Source organism: Eublepharis macularius, chromosome 6 (genome assembly GCF_028583425.1).
Source record: "Eublepharis macularius isolate TG4126 chromosome 6, MPM_Emac_v1.0, whole genome shotgun sequence".
NCBI lineage: Eukaryota > Metazoa > Chordata > Lepidosauria > Squamata > Eublepharidae > Eublepharis > Eublepharis macularius.
The window spans coordinates 89182005-89201077 of record NC_072795.1 but is presented as its reverse complement, the minus strand read 5'-3'; the positions used below and the strand labels follow the sequence as shown (position 1 = coordinate 89201077).

Sequence of the window (19073 nt, the reverse complement as noted above, 5' to 3'; positions counted from 1 at the left end):
CAGTAAACACTCCCTACTTTTCAAATATTGGAATCAAAACTAATCTCACATGACTATGGCCCGCCTCTCTTTAGATAATGCAGCCAATATTATATTACTTTTGGGGAGCAGGCCATATTAACTAATTCCAAAGATGACTGCATATGGCAGGCTTCAGGAACTGAGTTTGCAACATGTAAAATTAGAAGTAGTTACAAAACAGTAGCAGGCAGGTACATAAGCTTACAGCTGGTTTTTACTTCTTGCTTCATTTCTCCCCCCCCCACCCCCACATATTATTAAATTGAGCTCAAAAACGCCCAATCCAGGGCCAGTTTTACAGCAGTGTAAAGAAAGAAACAACGCATGGTTTATGAGCCACTTTTCCGATTACACATAGTCTTGCAAATGATTTGAAAACCTTTGAACATACCTAACAAGTGTTTTTCTTTCTGTTCCTTTGTATAAAAAGCTCCAGCTGAAAAACATAGATCCTATAAGGGACTGCTGGTTTTTTAAATCAGATTGCAATGATGAATACAACATGAAATCATTTAATAGTTCTCATTAAAGACATTGCTGGAGAAAAGACTTGATTTATGAACAGTACACCATGGTTATAAATAAGCTGCACGTTGCTTGTAACACAGCTGGTCAAGAAAATTAATGTTTTGTTTTCCGTAACCTTTGTACTCTCTCTTCCTCTGCTACTATGGCAAAGCTAAATGCATATTAAGTTGCTCATTCTCAGAGACAACATTACCTCACCTGGTTTTCAGAGAACAAGAAAGCGCTGGCTGGGTACGTTCTTTTATCTGAAAAGGTAGGCAAGATTGTGTGGCCTTTTCTAAGAATGATCAGAACAAGACAAGAACTAGGAGGCATTCACTTCTGCCAAAACTAGAAGCCACGTCTTCTGTACACTAACGCATTCCCCCTTTTCAGAGATGAAATTTACTGACTGGATTTCTTTTTGCTAGCACAGCACCTACTGTAAAGTATATCAGGAAAATACACTTAAAATATATTTAGCACTGAAACCACTCTGAAATGCGTTCATCAATAAGCTAAAAATAATACTGTTGCTTCACCAAATAATGGGTCTGAAACATTTTTTTTTAGTGTTCGTGTTAAGCACTTGCCCAGTATGTGCTGCCAGCACAAGGTGTGTACTGTTCATGTGATCTAGTAAGGGGAGGAAAAAAATCCCATAATTATCTTTGCAATGAAGGAAGTTACATGCAATGCATTTAGGTAATAGCTGGCTTAATAAAGAAAGTAAGAGCTCTTTTTTTTGTACAAATGGAATTACTTTGTATTAACTACTTTGGTCATAGTGTATTAAACATCAGTCCATTTTCAAAATGATCATTATTTCTAGGATAATCTTGTCAAACACTTCCTTATTCCAGTAAAATAGGCTGTGTGTGCGTTATGTGCTGTCAGACTATAATCCTAAACATTGACTGGTTTTACCATCAAGTTCCCAGCAATTCCTAGAGATACCCTATGTTATGTCTGGATTTTTTCTAGAAGTGATGTGACATGATGCCACAGCCAGTGTCATGCCCCTCCCCCCATATTCTTGCTCACAGCCTTCCCACCAGTTGCCTGGTAACCCTGTTTATTTGGGAATATGTGCCAGTGATTTCCAAAGAACTTTCTTCCACATATCTTTCCACTTTCTTTCTTAGCATCACTGTTTTATTTGCATGTGACAACATTAGATTCAGCCCATTTTGGTTTTTACTACAACAAACTAAGATGGCTAATGGGATGAGCATTTTGAAAATTACCATTCCGTTTTTGTATCCAAGGCTGTCCAAGTGAAATGTTAATTGTGATTGGGTAGTTTTCTGGTGAGGAACTGCTGGGACAGACTCAAAATTTGTTAGTTTTCTTTCATTCTCATGGTTTTCCTGGCTGTTCTTTTCAATGGGGAAGGGGAGTAGGAACCAGTTGGAGGTTCTGGGGTAACTGTTTTTGAACTCAATGGTACCAAAAATCTCACAGAATACAGTCCTCCTTCTGAGCCATTGACTCACTGAGTTTCCAGCACACGTGTGTGATGAAATGTTGGAAACAGTTTAACAAACATTCATGTGCGGATTTTTCAATTTTTTAAAAATAGCCTCCACAACTACTTAACCACATGGTAGTGATCGAAATTCACACTGCTAGCTAAGTGGATCATAGGGCACTCCTTGTGTTAACTGAATCTGTATTATACAAAAATGGTGGCTGTTTGATAGTTTGGCAGGAGGCTCCAGCATGTTATTTGCATTATTTTGTCACCTGCTGAAGTTCTTTTAAAAGAACAGTAAACGGTTTTTCAGGAATGCAGTTAGTGAAAGAACACAAAGAAACTAAAACTAAAGGCAAATCTTGGGACAATACAAAACACACTTAAACACAGGTACAGAAAATTGTGTTTGTAAAGTATGCAGTTGGGAGCAATACTATCTTCACTTATCTAAAGAATAATAATCTGATGGGTCTGTAGCCAGCTATTGTATGATTCATTTGTTGACTGGGTGCTTGATTCAGAGGTCAACTGGGGGGGGGGAAGTCTTTCAGCAAAGAAGAAAAGCATAGAACAGTAAGGAAAAGACAGTGATGAGGCACCGTAACATGAAAGATGCAGTTTCCTAGTGCACTGAGAGACTGAACAAGAAAGGGGGTCTTAAAAGTACAACAAGGAAGTTTTGGTGCAAGACTAATAAAAATAGGCTTCTGAAAATCTCATATTTGTTCTCAAATCACCATTGATGCTGCATCTCCTAAAGAAAATTTAAAGCTAAAAACCACAACCACAGAATGAATAACATCTCAAAACAGAATGCCCAAAGGAACCTACATTTTAATCTTCTAAAAACGTTTTAACTTGGTCTCCTTTAAAGTATGTGAATATTAGTTTAATGGAGTGGTTCCCAAACTATTTCAGGCCACCGATCCCTTGGTTCCATCAATTCATCCCGCCCCACCCTCCCCTATAAAATTATTATTCATAAGAGTGGTTTTTACAACCCACTAAGGAAGATAATAACAATAACATTCAAAACAAAGAATGTAATGATTAACTACTATTATGTTAAGGACTTACTAGGAAGAACTTGAAAAGTGACAAAGAGACAAAAACACACAAGGTGACAACGGTTCCTGAAAACATGGTATACTGGTCTGACTAGATCTCTGGTGGCATGTTTACCACAAGTTCTGATAATTTTCACCAGATTTCAGCACCACGCAGAGATGGAAACTTAAAGTGAGAAACGTTCACTCCAGGCTCTAATCTGATCAGTCATAAATAAGCAAACAAGAAGCTCAGAGGAGCCCACCTCCAGCATCCCCTGTCCCTTCTTTGCCTCCTAGAACCCCCCTAGGTAATTCCACCACACCCCAGGGAGCAGTCCACCCACCTTGGGAACCACTGGTTTAATGGGAAGGAGCTCATATTAAGAAAAAAATGAGGAAAAAAAGAGTAGACCCTAGTAAACTTAAAGCAACGCATGTGGCATGGTGATGGTGAAAGACATACCATTAACTATAAATAATAATGGGGAAAATAGAAACTATTCTTTATGCAGTATTAGAAAGATTTAAGGGTGAGGGCAAAATTAAAAAATAAATCCTATATCACGAATTAGGGATGAGACCAATTTTCGAAAGCTGCCTGGTACAATTTGAATAACTTCATTTCTCTTTCGTTTTTCCCTTGTGAGAAATGAACCAGTGAGTCTTTGTTTTCATATTGTTTTCTCTTTCCTCAGGTCGAACGTTTACTATTAAAATTAATATATTTTCAATGTTATTTTTGCATCAACTGGATATAACATTTACATAGCATTAAAATGGTGTACACAGGGTGTGTAAGAGGCCTATCAAAGAGCTAAAAATGATGTAAAGGAAGCAAACAATAATAATTGGCAACAAAAATGAACTCACTGAAACAGGAGATAATGACAACATACGATATTAAAATGAAAGGCCATAGTGGCTTATTGTTTTCTGCTATTTATGTATCCTACCTTGGGGAAGATGCAGATGCCTCCCTTCACACATTATATAGGTAGCATAAAAAGAAGGCCCAGGAGTCAGTCCTGAATCCTCTGTCAGAATTTGGTTGCAATTTCTATAGCGACCCTTTCCCAACCAGCCTGTTGTGCCAAAAATAACTAAGGATGAACTTCGTGCCTTTTTAATGTTGTCAGAGAAGTTTTTATATGGAACAATCCCAAAACTCTTGTTAAGATTCCTCAGTTATCCCTCAGTTTTCAACTCCTTCCAGCCCTTTATCCCAAGAAATGAACAACATCTGATTAGAGCGTCCCATGACATGAATGAACATTGCAGTGTGGATTTACTAAGCTAGTTTCTGCAAGATGGACTTTGTGCCAATATTCAGCTTTATGAAATGAGTAAAGCTACAGCCATAACTTGCTAATGACTGGGCTCAGAGTTCAATTACTACGGTGACTTCAAAACTGCTTGGGTTCGATGTTTCCCACAAGGCAACAATACTGATGATATTTATGCTCCATAAAGTAATAATGTTCTCCCTAAAATGAGATGCAGATGGCAGCTTGTGGTCATACAGTCTTTATTAAAACCTATTAGAGCAGCTGTTAGAACAGAAAGGCTAACAAATACACTGTAATTTGGGGGAAATGTCTTAAATCCCTCCTGAAGCATAACAATATTTGTGGGGCCCTAATGGTAGAGACTGTGGGCTAGATTGCTCCCTCATGCATATAGAGAAAAGACAAGTTAGAGTGAGCTACTTGCTGCTGGTCCGCAACATTCTAGACACAGAATGTTGTTACTGCTGTTCAGTAAAGGATCTTACTGGGTTCGGTCTTTTCCAAATGTGTACCAAAATCAAATGAAGAGGGAGGGAAGACATATACAAAGAAGCAGGGGATTGTGGAAGAAGCATCACTGCTTCCAGACTCTCTTCTACCAATAGAATGACTCCCCCCCCCCAACTTAAAGCTTACCTCACCTGAAAGTAAAGGACTTCATTTAATATTTTTGAAAGCAATTTTAAAGACATACACATTTTAAAGCATATACTGGCTGAGGTGCTACTGAGCAATAAGCTTTTTAAAAAGAAGTCAAAGAAATGGTGGAAGGCAGATCTAAAATGGTAAGGAATGAAGAAATGGGCTAGTTAATATTAGATTTAACTTGTTTCATTTCTACCTTGTTTTTGAAGAGAAATTGTGTTTCTACAAACTGTGATGCCAGAGGCAAGTTCTGGGGCTCTGGCCAGGACACTTACTACCAGGCTGCTATGGTGTGGGGACATTGTGGCCCCACCTCCTCAACCAGACCCTGTGTTGGGGACGCAACCACCAGGTGCTTGGACAGTGCTCCAGGCATTGGCACACTGCCCATTAGAGCAGCACCCTCCCCCCTGGCTGGTGAGTCCTTTGTGGCAGGTGGGGGTAGGAGGTGGGAGACATTAAGAGAATATGGGACTCCTGTCTCTGGACAGTCCTGAAGCTACTGTTGGTACAGAATGTTGTGGTCAGAATATTGACTGGAGCAGGTCACAGCGACCATATCATTCCAATCTTGTTCTACCTACACTGGCTCCCAATTTGCTTGAGACCAGTTCAAAGTGCTGCTATTAACCTTTACAGCCCTGGTTTCAGGCCAGCATATCTTAAGGACCTACTTCTATATAAGTATCTGAACACCTGGTCATCTTAAGAACCCCTGCTTTGGGTGCCCTATCATCTCCATTTATATTATATATTCATTTATATTTCATTTATACTTAATAATTGGTTTCATTTATTTACTTCCTTTATACTTTCATAGTAGAGTGGGGATTTGAAGCTGGGTCTCCTAGAACCTAGTCTGAAATCCTGATCACTACACCACAATAGCTTTTGTGGGGTGGGTGCTCTTGAACATATGCAGATTGCATGCTATTAAGTCACCCAGTGGTTGCTAACAGGCCTGGCCCCAATGAGCACTTCTCCAAAGGCCAAAGGAGCCCAGGAACCCCCCCCCCCCCCACACACCGTTTACTGACAGAAAGCAAGGCTGAAAGATTTGGCAATTCTGTGTGGTTGCCCAACAAAAATCACTGAGAGCATTCATTTCTTAAAGTTACAGGAGCCACTTCTATCATTTGTGGGGGTCTGATTTTTCTGCAAAACTGGGTCTTTTCTCAGGTTTGTAGAAAGATGTAGCTTGTCTTTCCATGGCCCCAGTCTCCAGATTTAAGTATCTAAAGATGGAGCCACATTAAGAATTTATATATACATTTGTTTCAAAAATCAAAAGCAACAGCAAAAAGGAGTTTTGCCTTGCTTCCAGTTCCGGGCAGGTTGTGTTGCCATGACAGGACTGTTAATAAGGATAACCCTGTCAACTCCCACCCAAAACCTAGTTAAATATTATAACTATATTTGGTTCTATTTAAAAACATGATTTGTCTAAGAACTGATTTGGCATTGATTTCATTTTTGCAAATACTCCTTCCTTAGGTATTTTTGCATAGAATAATATTTATATAATATTGTGGCCACTAGGAGATTAATAGGGACCACGAGACAGCTGTTTTGGTAGCTTACTAGAAAACAGCAGTCCTTAGGGTGTGTAACTTATTGATATAAAGAACAAGAATAAATTCATCTTATATTTAGATGGGCCAAAATATTACTTTAAGCCATCTGGGACAAACTTGTCTTCTATCATTGGCTCAAAACTCATTCTTTTAAAAGCAGGGTTTGGCTGTGTGTGTATTTCATATATAAACAAACTGGAGGAAAGGGAAGGAAAAACCTCTCAGATAATCATCACAAAATTGGTCTTGACCTTTTTAGCATGGCTGCCAAAGAGAAAACTGAGCTAACCCTTCCTTCTAAAGCATTCTGGGTGTTGTGAGGTAGGGCTTAGGCCTATAAAGCCTTAATGTCAGGCAGCCCAAACAAGGATATCATCTTTGAGCCTTCTTGTAGGGCAGCTTCTGATAGACTAAAGGGGATCCACAGTCCAATTATTTAAATCAGATACTTTTTTTAACCTTTTAAGATGCCTTGAGGATTTCTGTTGAAAAGCAAAATATAAACATTACGAATAAAAATGCATCACAGTCTTCAAGTAATCAATGTCTGTCCCTGTGTTCTGTTTCCTAGCCTTTGAAGATTCCAGACTACAAAAGCCTGTATCAACCCCAACATTTCCAAAAATTCTGCCTGTACTGGTTTTATATACTCACACTTTGATCTGGCTAATGTCACTGACTAGGATGCCAAGTCCAGGCCAAAACAGGAAGGGAGAGGAGGAGTGGGGGTACTTACTCCTTGTGTGTGTGTGCTCTCATGCTCCCCTTTTGTGTCACAAAATGACATCATTTCCCAGTGAGAGAGGGGAATGCAGGAGTCTTCACATGCAGTTCTCTCCCCTCTTGGTGCCTTTCCCCCCGCTGGCCAGGTGAGCAGGGCTAGGGAATGGCAGGGAGTGGGGAAGACGAATTAAAATTCTTTATTAACTTATTTTTATTAGTACTTCTTTATTAAAAGTGCTTCCAACTTGAAGATTATTTTTAGATCTCACTTTGAAACTTCATCGTAAATTAGGTCCCACTTACAACACATAGTTAACAAACCAGAAATAAAATTGCTAGGGTTTTTTTTTTCTTTCAGGCCAGTTGCTTGGTACTGACATTTTTCCAGAGTTGTCACTATGTATTTAGGCTATATTTTTCTTCTGAACTAGCAGTTAGGTTAAGCTATTCACCTGTTTAGATTGAACAGAGACCTCCAAATAACAGTTCAGACTCTGTTTGATTTGAGGGAAATAAATGTATAGACCAATTTTTCGTTCAGATTGTGTCGAAATCCATGTGTACTGGGAGCTAACAGGAAGCAACTCCTTTCTACTGTGTAAGATATCTAACGACTTTGACATACATTTTATGGGAGCCAAAAGAATTGTACCATCTCAAAATGGTACAATTAATCTTCATAAGCCCGCTTGCGGGGAGGGCGGAATACAAATTTGAAATAAATAAATAAATAAATATTTCTGAGTCTAGTGTAGCCAACATTAGATCCTCCTGATCTTGTCAAGGCACATTACTTCCACCCGAGCCACATACTGCACCTATGCTGCAATGTGGTTCTTCATAGTTTACGATGAGAGTATTGACAGCCAAGTTATTTCTTCAATCAGTATTCATGCACTACAAATTGTTTCAGTTTCAGTACATTATTCAGGATCTACTAACCCATCATCTGGGATACTGTCTGATAATCTTTTCTTGTGTGAGAACATTTTCTGTTAATATTGTCCTATTGAACAAACATAGGATTGCACCATGAATGCACAGGACAGGTTTCTGCCTCTAACTGGAAGACCTGAGTCTTGTAACAGGGATGAGTGCCCCTTAGTGATGTAATGCCTTACTCTAGAAGCTTTTAAAAGAGCAATGGGCTGCCATGCGTCTATCAGAGAGTATTTCTGTGGTCTCTAGTTCTAGCCCATTGGGCAGCGCAATCCTGAGGCCTGGTGCTGCTGGCCACACACCGGCATAACTGCAGTGCCACCAGTCTGCTTCCTAAGGACTTTGGCAAGAGAGCTGTGCCACTGGCTGTGCCTGGTAAGGCACGGCCACTTTTGAGAGTACCCACCATGCCATTCCCTTGACAACCTCATCAGCATCCACCAATGGCCTTGCCACTCCCATGACAGGAGTGCAAATGGCAAACAACAGCACAGATAATGCGCAGGCTATGATCTCTGTTGGCTGCCAACTCATCTCTCTCACCCCATTCCCCGCAAAAACAGTGGCAGCATGCAGTGGCAGCCTCCCAGGGGATGAGGAGGGGGCCACAGCTCACCAGGGGCTGAGCCACACTCACCAATGGGGAGGTCTCTCAGTCATGTTGCCAGGGGTGACCTCACGGTGTGCCCCAGACCACCCCTGCGGGGGCAGGATAGAAGGGAGGCTGGAGAGGGGGCAATTCCTTGTGGTGATTCCTACTGTTCTCTTCTCCTCCACTTTATCCTCATAACAACCCTGTGAGGTAGGTTAGGCTGAGAGTGTGTGACTGGCCCAAAGTCACTCAGCAAGCTTCCATGGCAGAGTATAGATTCAAACTTGGGTCCCCCAGATCCTAGTTCAACATTTTAACCATTACACTACCACATTGGCAGTTTTAGAACTGCTGCACAATTGGGTTAACGGTATTGGAAAGGCAAAAGAAAAACAATTGTTTGGTTTGCACCTATACTTTTGACAGGAAACATTTGATCCCCCCTCCAGTCATTGCTGGAGGTCCCCTGTCACCCATTGGGCTGCCACAGAATGCAGCGATTGGCAATTCCTTGTGGTGATTCCTTGCACAAGCACAAATTCTAGGTGGGATCCAAGCCAATATTCAGTACTACTGTAAATGGTTGAAAGTGTATGAAACAATTGTTCTAAGTTCAAGAACAACCAACAAATTCGTTGAACCCAACAAAATTATTACCACAAGACATGGTGAGGGCCACTAGTCTGTAGATCAGAACTCAGTGAGGACAGTGCAGCAGTCACTTTAAAAACACAGAGAATGCCTGGCATTGGTACATCTCCTGTCGATGCTGAGATAACAGCAACTGTGGGCCTCCACTGTGGGAGAGAATGTAGCTGTTCACATCACCATCTGCTCCATCTCTTTCCAATATGCCTATGCTGGAAAATAGTTTAAATTGGTAGCTTAATGGATATCTGCTCCTGCTTAATAATGCAAGATGCTAAAAGAAATATTTATTTATTTATTTATTTATTTATTTGTTCGATGTGTTTATATCCTGCCTTTTCATACGGTTCAAGGCTTACAATAACAATTTAAAACATTTCCAGTTAAAACCAAAATAAAATAACAAACTGCAAGTTTCCCCTTTCCTTCCCCTCAGTAAAAGATGTCTGCCATTCATACACCCATCAGAAGCCTTGGCAGACAAATAAGACTTTCAAGGCTTCCTGAAAATGTCCTAGGTGGAAGCTCCCCTCCCCTCTGCAGGGAACCCATTCCACAGAGCAGGAGCGATGATGGAAAATACCCAGGCTCTGGTCAATGCCGGGCGGGCCATCCTACTTGTTGGAATAGCCAGAAAATGGCTGCCTGAGGACCGACTATGATGCATGGGGACATGTCTGCTTTCCTATTATACGCCTATTGCCTACCTATATGCCCCATTTAGAGAGGTTATGCCACTTTCTTAGGACACGATACACAAAAAATTATGAAAAAGGTACAGAATGCTTCTGTACAGAAATCTAGGTATCACTCAGTTTAGGATTAATTTCACATGTGTAGGCAGTGGGTTGATTCATGCTAGGGACACGATATACCAGAAAAGAAAGCAAGAACCAACACTATTAAAAGCATTGTTTCCAAGAGCAATCAACTTACAAAAGAGGGAGGATATGAAATATAGACTTTTGGTCTGCTATCAAAGAAAGACTTTTGGTGCTGTCTTCAAAGAAACCTTTAGCAAAAGGAAGAAAAAAAGACAAAAAACAGATGCTCTATAGCAGTTTACTCAAGGACAATGATGATGATACTGAATAACTTGAAACCGTACAATGCATATTTCATAAGAGACTCTTTTATGCGTTCTGAAGGAGCATCTGTGTAAATAATTTTGTTTGGGTTTGTGGGATTATGACAAGCAAGCTACTACTCTTAACAACCAAAGGTTTCCAGGTACCTGTGTTCACACATATATAAATAAAAAAGAAACTGTTATAATAAGTATGGCCTTTGGTTCACTCATATGAAAGAACAGTTTCATCAGTTTAATATACTCTTTAACTCCAACAGTCAATATAATGAAGACCAGACAGGTTAGGCTGCTAAAGAAGGTAATAAATTCTGTCCCTTTTCCACAGCCATTCTTGGGTCATCAAACCAACAGTAATTCTGGCCTAAGGTAAAACCAACTGCTGTGCATCTGATGCCATACAATTTCTTCTTAAAAGCAGTATTAGGTAACTCCTGCAAGTGAGCTTTTCTACAGCATCTAATAGTAGCTGAATTCAGAACAGTGATAGACGTGTGATTTGCAACTTTTTCAGTTGAGTTCAGTAAGCATGAAAGTTAGGATAAGGCTGACATGTCTTTAGGGGAAAGGTGTTTCATTCACAGCACCCTTCTGGGAATATGATGCGCAAGGTACAATCTATAATTCATGAAAATGTCACACATTACCCTTACTTATGTAACTTTCTAAAAGACTAGAAAACTTGGGTGTAAATGAAAGTGACATCATCTTGTATCACGTGATACCTTACGATAAAAACAAATACACATACACACACATATAGCTTAACTACACAACTCTACACAAGTACACAACACAGTCCTCAGTAGGAACTCAATTACCAACCATGGAAGGCTGCACTGTTCAGGGACAGGGTGCTTATGCCTTCCCCAGTTTCTTCTCATCACAAAATCACCCCAGGAGAGCATGGGGAAACCTTCATGTACTTCATCAGTATATGTAGAGCCCCCAATCTGCACAGCGCTCCCTGGAGCCATTTCAGTTCAGGAAAATGGCATGGGGGGGGCAGAAGTCTATTTTCATTATGCTCTCCTTAGCTGAACTGAGAACTGCCTGACTGAGAACTGAGTTTCTAGCAAGGAACTTGCAAGTTCACATGGATCGTGAGGACCTGAGGAAAATTATCTGTAATCGGGCCTTAATTTGAGGCGAGGTACAACCAGATTAGGAGGTCACACCACAAGTTGGTGAAGCCAATTTGCTGCATTGACCCAACAGATAAATGTTACATAACACAATGGCATACTTTCATGGGCCATTTTGGGGTACTTATAGTTATCTATATTATTACTTTATGATCATTGGTGGGAAATGCTGCATGTCTTTCTTCCTCAAAGGAGAACATTCCAGCTGATATGACAGCAAAAACATGTGATGAGACTCCCAGACAAATAGGACAAGAGCCCAGTGGAGACAGAGCTTCTTTAATTATAGCCTTCTCAATTTAGTGCAATATTTGGTTATTGATTTGCTCTTTGTTTTATAACCTTGCCTTAGGGACTTTAATTCAGCTTCTCCTGATGTTACCTTAAATTTTTACCTTAGAAGGAGGGCTCTAGTCACAACCAACACTCTATTTTCCTCCACACAGAGCTTCAGGTGTTCTCTACTTTACCCAGGCTTTTACCTTGAGAACACCATCCCTTTTTTGTTAGTGTGACCTATGTACTGCTGCCTCCCTGACTTTCTCAAAAGGTTTTTGCTGCCATGAAAGGCTTTCACCTTAGACCTCCTTGGTTTAACTGGTAATATAGGAAGGCTGTTATAGATGGAAATATGACAGAATGGTCAGGGCACGGAGGTGGCTGTGTGGTAAAAAAGGGATACTTTTTTCTGAAGCAAAAGAAGAATTTATTTAATAGAACATAAGTATGAGTTTTGATAAGCGTAATGGTTTCAGAATAGTTCTTAAGCTTGGTAGTTTTGAAAGTAATTATATCTTCTTGAAAGTATATTCAAGAAGTATATTGAAAGCCAGTTTGGTGTAGTGGTTAAGAGGATGGGACTATAATCTGGAGAATTGGGTTTGATTCCTCACTCTTCCACTTGAAGCCAGCTGGGTGACCTTGGGTCAGTCACAGCTCTTTGGAGCTCTTTCAGCCCCAACCACCTCACAGGGTGATTGTTGTGGGGATAATAATGACATACTTTGTAAACCGTTCTCAGTGGGCATTAAACTGTCCTGAAGGGCGGTATATAAATCAAGTGTTGTTGTCGTTATTATTCACAGACTCAGTCAAACAGACTGATTTTCCACACAGATCTTCATTAACAGAATAAACTCTCATCTCATGAACACAGACATAGATTCACTCAGGCCTTTCCACACAGGTTGCCTGACCTAGAGAGAATAATCTCTCTCTCAGACATATACAGACTAACCCAGGCCCACACACAGTTTGCCTGACTTAGGTAAGGTAATCTCTCTCTCAGATATACACAGACTGACCCCCCCCCTCCACGCGTACACAAAGTTTGCTTGACTTAGACAGAATTTGGCTGTAAGGCTTCCACAGAGTTTGTCTGACCTAGCCAACATAACCTCTCTCTGAGATACCCAAAGACTGACTGAAAACCTCTTCCCTCAGCACTGTCTAAAAACTGCAGTTTATTCCGCTCTATAGAGCATAGCTACATGCCAATTATATTACAATTCACTCACTCACTCACTCATACAGCCTCCCAGGGTTGCCAACTTCCAGGTGGGGCCTACCAGTCTCCCAGAATTACAACTGATTTTCAGATGACAAAGATCAGTTCCCCTGGAGAAAAGGATGCTTTGGAGGGTGGACTCCTGTTGAGTTCCAGCCTCTCCCCAAACCCTGTAGGGTTGCCTACTGGCTGTGAAGTGCAGAAACATGCCCACCTCCAGGTGTGGTGACATCAGTTCAGGAAGTGATGCTGTCACGCTTGGTGGGAGAGTGCCCTCTGTGCACTGGCCTGGGAAATCTTTTGCCTCCTGGGCCCATTACCCAGGCCTTTTCCCTTCACCTAGGCTTTCCAGTTGCCTGCCAGTGGTGGGCGATCTCCCGGAGGTTTGCCCTGCGGCAAGCCCCCCTGGAGACTTCCTAAGACTTTGCACTTTAGAATGTGGCAAAGAGTTCAGTAGCACCTTTAAGACTAACCAATTTTACTGTAGCATAAGCTTTTGAGAACCACAGTTCTCTTTGTCAGATGCAGCATCATGCTTCTGACGAAGAGAACTCTGGTTCTCGAAAGCTTATGCTTCAGTAAAGTTGGTTAGATTAGTCTTAAAGGTACTACTGGACTCTTTGCCATTTTGCTACTACAGACTAACATGGCTAACTCCTCTGGATCAATCACTTTAGAATGTGATTCCTCTGAATAATAAGATTGTTTTTATATGGGAGCAAAGAACAAAGTGATCCAGTATTGTTGAAGTTGCTGGAATACTCCTGCAACTTTCAATAGACCATGGATCAGGCCAGGCAATCTTGCTAAAGTTTAAGAATGCTGGTTGTTTTGTACATTCTGCTTTGACTCATATATTTACAAGGCAGAGAAATGTTGCAAACATACTAATGTGCCAGTCCCACCTGTTCTATCACATTCTGACTCCGAAGGCAATAAGCCTTCCACAAAACAATTTCTAGGCAGCAAAAATGGAAGGTAATATACCATTCCATCCTTCATAAATCAGATGTTCTAGCATGCTAAGAGAATACATGATCCATGTTAGACATGAGCATGATAATGTCACTTCCTGGAAATGATGTCATGATGCCCATGGGCAGTGCAATGGCAGCACTTCAGGAAGAGATATCATAGCACCCCCCAGGGGCACACCCGATGTGTGCTTTTCCAGGTTGCCTGCCAGTGGCAGGAGATCTCCAGGGTGACACCCTTCTAAACCTATTGACTTTAAGGAACTCAGAGAAACTCTGCTAAGAATCACAGTATAGGGTACCTGTCTTTGATTACCACTTCCTAAATCAAGAGCTTACTAGTCATTTCTTCCATGCACATATATAGCAAAATCTTCAATATATGATATTTCTTACCTTAAGAACTATTTTGCTCTTGGAGTAAGTTTGAATGATAAATTAAACTCCTTTAAATATAGTTTTAACCTGTTTCAAATCAAACAGTTATTGGTTATTTACACAGCTGGAAAGGAAACAGCATCATTTGTTAGCAGGTTCAGTTGGACAAAAGGAGTCCTTGTGCCCTATATTCTGTCTGAATATATATATAAAACAACCAAAGTTACTTTCAGCAACAAATGTAAGCTCATCAGAAAGTTTGCAGATTGGTATTCCTATTTGTTCTATATGTACTTTTAGAGAATAGCAGTCTATGATGCTCATCTTGGACTATCTAAATTTACCTCACGTAATTTCGTGAACTGCTCAATTAATCAAAACTGTCATCTTAAGCACAATCACTTGCAAGTAGGTATTCCTGACAGCAGAAAGACTTATTTCTTAGGGCCAAGCTACAAGTGACAAATGACACTTGAATGGCAAGTGGATCGAGTGGAGAGCAAGTGGAGGGCAAGTGAACAGGGAGGAATACACTTGCTGTTCAAGTGTCATTCGTCACTTGTAGTTTGGCCCTCAGTAAACAAATGCAATACTGGGCTGCTTACTCAGTTATTCTTGGTTGGATCTTATAGTCCCTCTCAACTAACTCAGGTATTTTCCATTCACAGAAGACTGCTTTTGTGAAAGAAATCTGTCTGTGGATAGGAGATTCCTGACTTTGTAGATGGGGATCTAAGAATCTAACATGCCATTTTAACTGATTTATGGTTTAGTTTCATTCAGAGACTGTACTAATCCTTTAGTGTGGAAAAAGATTACCGTAACCCTGAGCCTTGTCATACTTAATGTGCAAATTGGTGATGAACAACAAACTGGAAAATACTTTACAGTTGCCAATTTAATCACAGAGTTAGATGGTTGTGCCCCACTCACAGGATTTCTTACTGCTGTTTTTATTTGATACTGGATTTAACCCTGCAGTTTATATTGCTGCTTTCTAGGTGGTTTGATATTGTTTTACACTGAGTGCTTTTATGTATTGTAATCCATCTTGAAGCATAAAAGTAGCTGCTAAAGAGTGACACATCTAGAAACAACAGTAGTAGTGATTTTGGTGGGGACATAAGGAAGAATAGGAGGAGTTCAGGTCCATTGTATAGTAGACATATCAAGAGAAAGGGATGATGGAGGCATAGGGTTGGGATCCCATCCAGGTTTCTTCATGGCATAGATATAGTTTGAGCAATTTAACAACACAAGAACATTAGATCACAAGAACATCAAGTTCATCTTGCTCCACACCCCCTCTGAAAAGTATCTGGTATGCAAAAACGAATATAGAGGTTCCAGTTCGCTATCAAAGCTAGTACCCACCAACAGGTCTATCTGCCATTAATTTTTCAAATTGCTTTTCAAAGGCATATAAACTAATGGTCATCACCACCACACCCTTCAATGAGTTGGGTTGTATGAAATATTGGGTTGGATCCAACCAACTTTTTCACTGAGGAAAAAGAGGAGTCCCCTTTCATCCTCAAAAAGATTATGCTAGAGATTGTTGGAATTGCATGGACAAAAGTAACTTGTGATAAGCAGGGAAACTGGGTGAGATTGAACAAAGATGATGACTGGCTCCAACTCATCACTTCTTATTGTCTGTTCGGAACCTACTAGTGATCATTAAGGGTGTGCACCTGAAAAATATTCTTGCAAGCAGCAAGAAAAGTGTTGCTTTCAAACTGCTAGCGCTGCTTTTTTCACTCAATGGGAGGGTGAAAAAAGTGGAGCAGGAAGTTTGAAACTTTTCTTGATGTTTGCAAATGCAAACAGCTAGAAAAATGCTGCTGCTGCTGCTTTGCCTGAAGCTTCCAGAAGTGATACGAATCGCTTTGGGAAGCTTTGCTTTGGGATTCCCGAATCAACTCAGCAATGCTGGGGCCAATTCGGGAATCCCAAATCTTTACAAATTGGGCCCGATTTGGGTTAAAAACCAGAATCAGAAACCCAAAGCGCACACCCCTACTGATCATTATCACTGCTGATTCTGAATTCTATTTTGAAAGAATATCCCCCTTTGTGGTACAATTCATAATTGTAGCAACCTCCCTTCATATTTTATAAACTAAGAAATCATGAAATCTTGTGAATAGAATTCTTTTTGCCACAACAAGCACCTTTTTGCATATACTTGCACTGAATTTCTTGTTGGAAATGCAATGTCTTGTATACAGAGAAGACAGAAGACACAGAATACCCGCAAGGTGCAGCAGGTCTGACAGTTAGATAGCAGGATGGGATCCTCCTTTCTTCTTCTCCTCTATCCTTCTTGTATGTCTCCAGATTGGTATTCTTAGGCTACTTCCTGCTTCTTCCCAGAAGTCCCGTTCTCCCAGTTTAGGAAGGTAGTTAGTATCTATTCTGTTTCTCTGCTTTCTATCAAAGTTGTAGTTCCTGAATAAACTCTCTTCATTCACTCCTTAATCAGACTCAAGATCATTCTTAAGATATACCATACCCTACATTTCTCACTTGCCATTTTGTTGACCATTCACATGCATGAATACATGAAGCTGTTTTATACTGCATCTGATCATCAATCCATCAAGGTCAGTATTGTCTACTCGACTGTCAGCGGTTTTCCAGGGTCTCAGGTGGAGGTCTTTCATATAACCCACTATCTGATCCTTTCCATTAAAGATGCCAGGGATTGAACCTAGGACTTCCTGCACGCCAAACACATGCTCTGCTACTGAGCCATGGCCCCTCCCCTAAACTTAGTTTAAAGAGATCTTTCTGGAGTATTCACCATTGTTTTGAACCCAAAAGATGAAAAGTGGCCATAATCTGTCTGCTTTCTATAACGCCTAATCTCTTCTGGACTCTGCCTTGCTTGAAATAACTTACATGGTTACGTGCCAGATATGTTCAATGAAAGACTTGTTTTATAAGGACTTTGGCTTCATGTAGGGTGTGTTTCTAGAAGTGAATTTTTTTCCTGTCCAGGTGTATTGCTAATAAAGTATGTTCTTTTAAGAGGGCTAGGTCTGTGTGACTGTATCAAAGCACAGTTAGTTACATAAGCTTTTATTATTTAAAATGATTTTAATTAAGACTTTAATACAAGAGGCTCAAGGAGTTAATTATGAGAAGGGCTTCGGAATGTGGCTTCAACAAGAAGATCCTTTTTGATAATTGTCCACTTATGAAAATTAAGCCAATTTTCTGTTTCATTTATAACTTTCTCTTCCAATACAAAAGCACCAGAACATCCCCTGAAGGAAGAAATTAACAAAAGACAGAACAGAATTTGACAGTTCCTCCAGACCTCTGCTGAAATTACACTTGGCAGGCACCCCATGTCTGTGGAGAGTGCCTGAGAACATGCATGGCAGGAACTTTTTCAGGTTTGATTTATTTTTGTTTTCTTAAGCCATCTGTTCTCTTAGTTTATCGGACAAACCCTTGAAAATGCCAAATAAACCCCCCATTTCATAAAGACAAACACAGCTTTGAATTAATTACCAGAGTGGTTAATTAACTTTTTAATATATATATAGTGAGAAGGTTGACAGGGTACAGCCCAATCTCATCAGACCTTGGAAGCTAAGCAGGGTTGGCTCTAGTTGGTACATGGATGGGAGGCTGCCAAGGAAGACTGGGGTTGGTCTGAAGCCAGCTGGGTGACCTTGGGTCAGTCACAGCTTCTAGGAGCTCTCTCAGCCCCATCCACCTCACAGGGTGTTTGTTGTTGTGGGGATAATAATAACATACTTTGTAAACTGCTCTGAGTGGGTGATAAGTCATCCTGAATGTTATGTTATTATTATATCTGCAGAAGAAGGCAATGGCAAACCAGCTTTGCTCCTCGCCTGTCTTGAAAACTCCTTGTGGGGTTACCATAAGTCGGTTGTGACTTGATGACCAACACATATATGTATATGTATTCAGCAAGGGTTTTTTTCCTGCTGGAATGCAGTGGAATGCTGTTCCGGCACCTTTTGGTGCTGGGAGCAGGAGGAAGTGGTGGAGGTGAGTGGTCCCAGCGGGGGAGAGGTGCTCTGAGGACATGCGGCCGTGCACTGGTACTGCTCCAGCAGCGCCTCCAGCAAGATGTTGCCCTTGGGCAGCTTGTGGAAGGAGGCGCGCTGGCCTAGCAGTGGGGGCAGCTGTGGCCTCAGTGGCCCACTGGTGGATAGACCTTGGCCCAGCTGCAGGCAGCTCAGGTAGAAACTGTGCAGAACAAAATGGCTATTCCCTTATGAAACAGCAAATAGAAGAGGGAAAAAAACAATCCACAGGGAAAACAATACTAGTCTACAAAATTACAAAAATGTATTCAGAGTGCAAGGGCTAGAAAGGTAGAAACTGTGGCTGCACAGGAGGGTGGCCAGCCAGGCCAGCAGGTCCAGGCAGCTGGAGCAGTGCAGGTCATTGGCCTCCAGCCACATGGCCATGGGCCACCCGCCCACCCAGGAAGCTATGGGAGAAGGAAGTGGCTACAGAGAGAGAGGGTGGTGGTGC

The 19073-nt window shown here is 41.0% G+C and overlaps 1 protein-coding gene across 2 annotated transcripts in view; it reads right to left on the bottom strand.

Moving 5' to 3' along the window:
- Positions 1-19073, bottom strand: part of LHPP (phospholysine phosphohistidine inorganic pyrophosphate phosphatase) — a 177174-nt gene that overhangs the window by 37687 nt on the left and 120414 nt on the right. Inside the window, exon 7 of one of the 2 annotated variants that reach the window (XM_054984279.1) lies at positions 413-457. The exons of the other annotated variant lie outside the window; for it this stretch is intronic. Coding sequence (XP_054840254.1) covers positions 413-457 — 45 coding nt within the window. The remainder of the gene's footprint in view (positions 1-412; positions 458-19073) is intronic. 2 annotated transcript variants of the gene reach the window in all.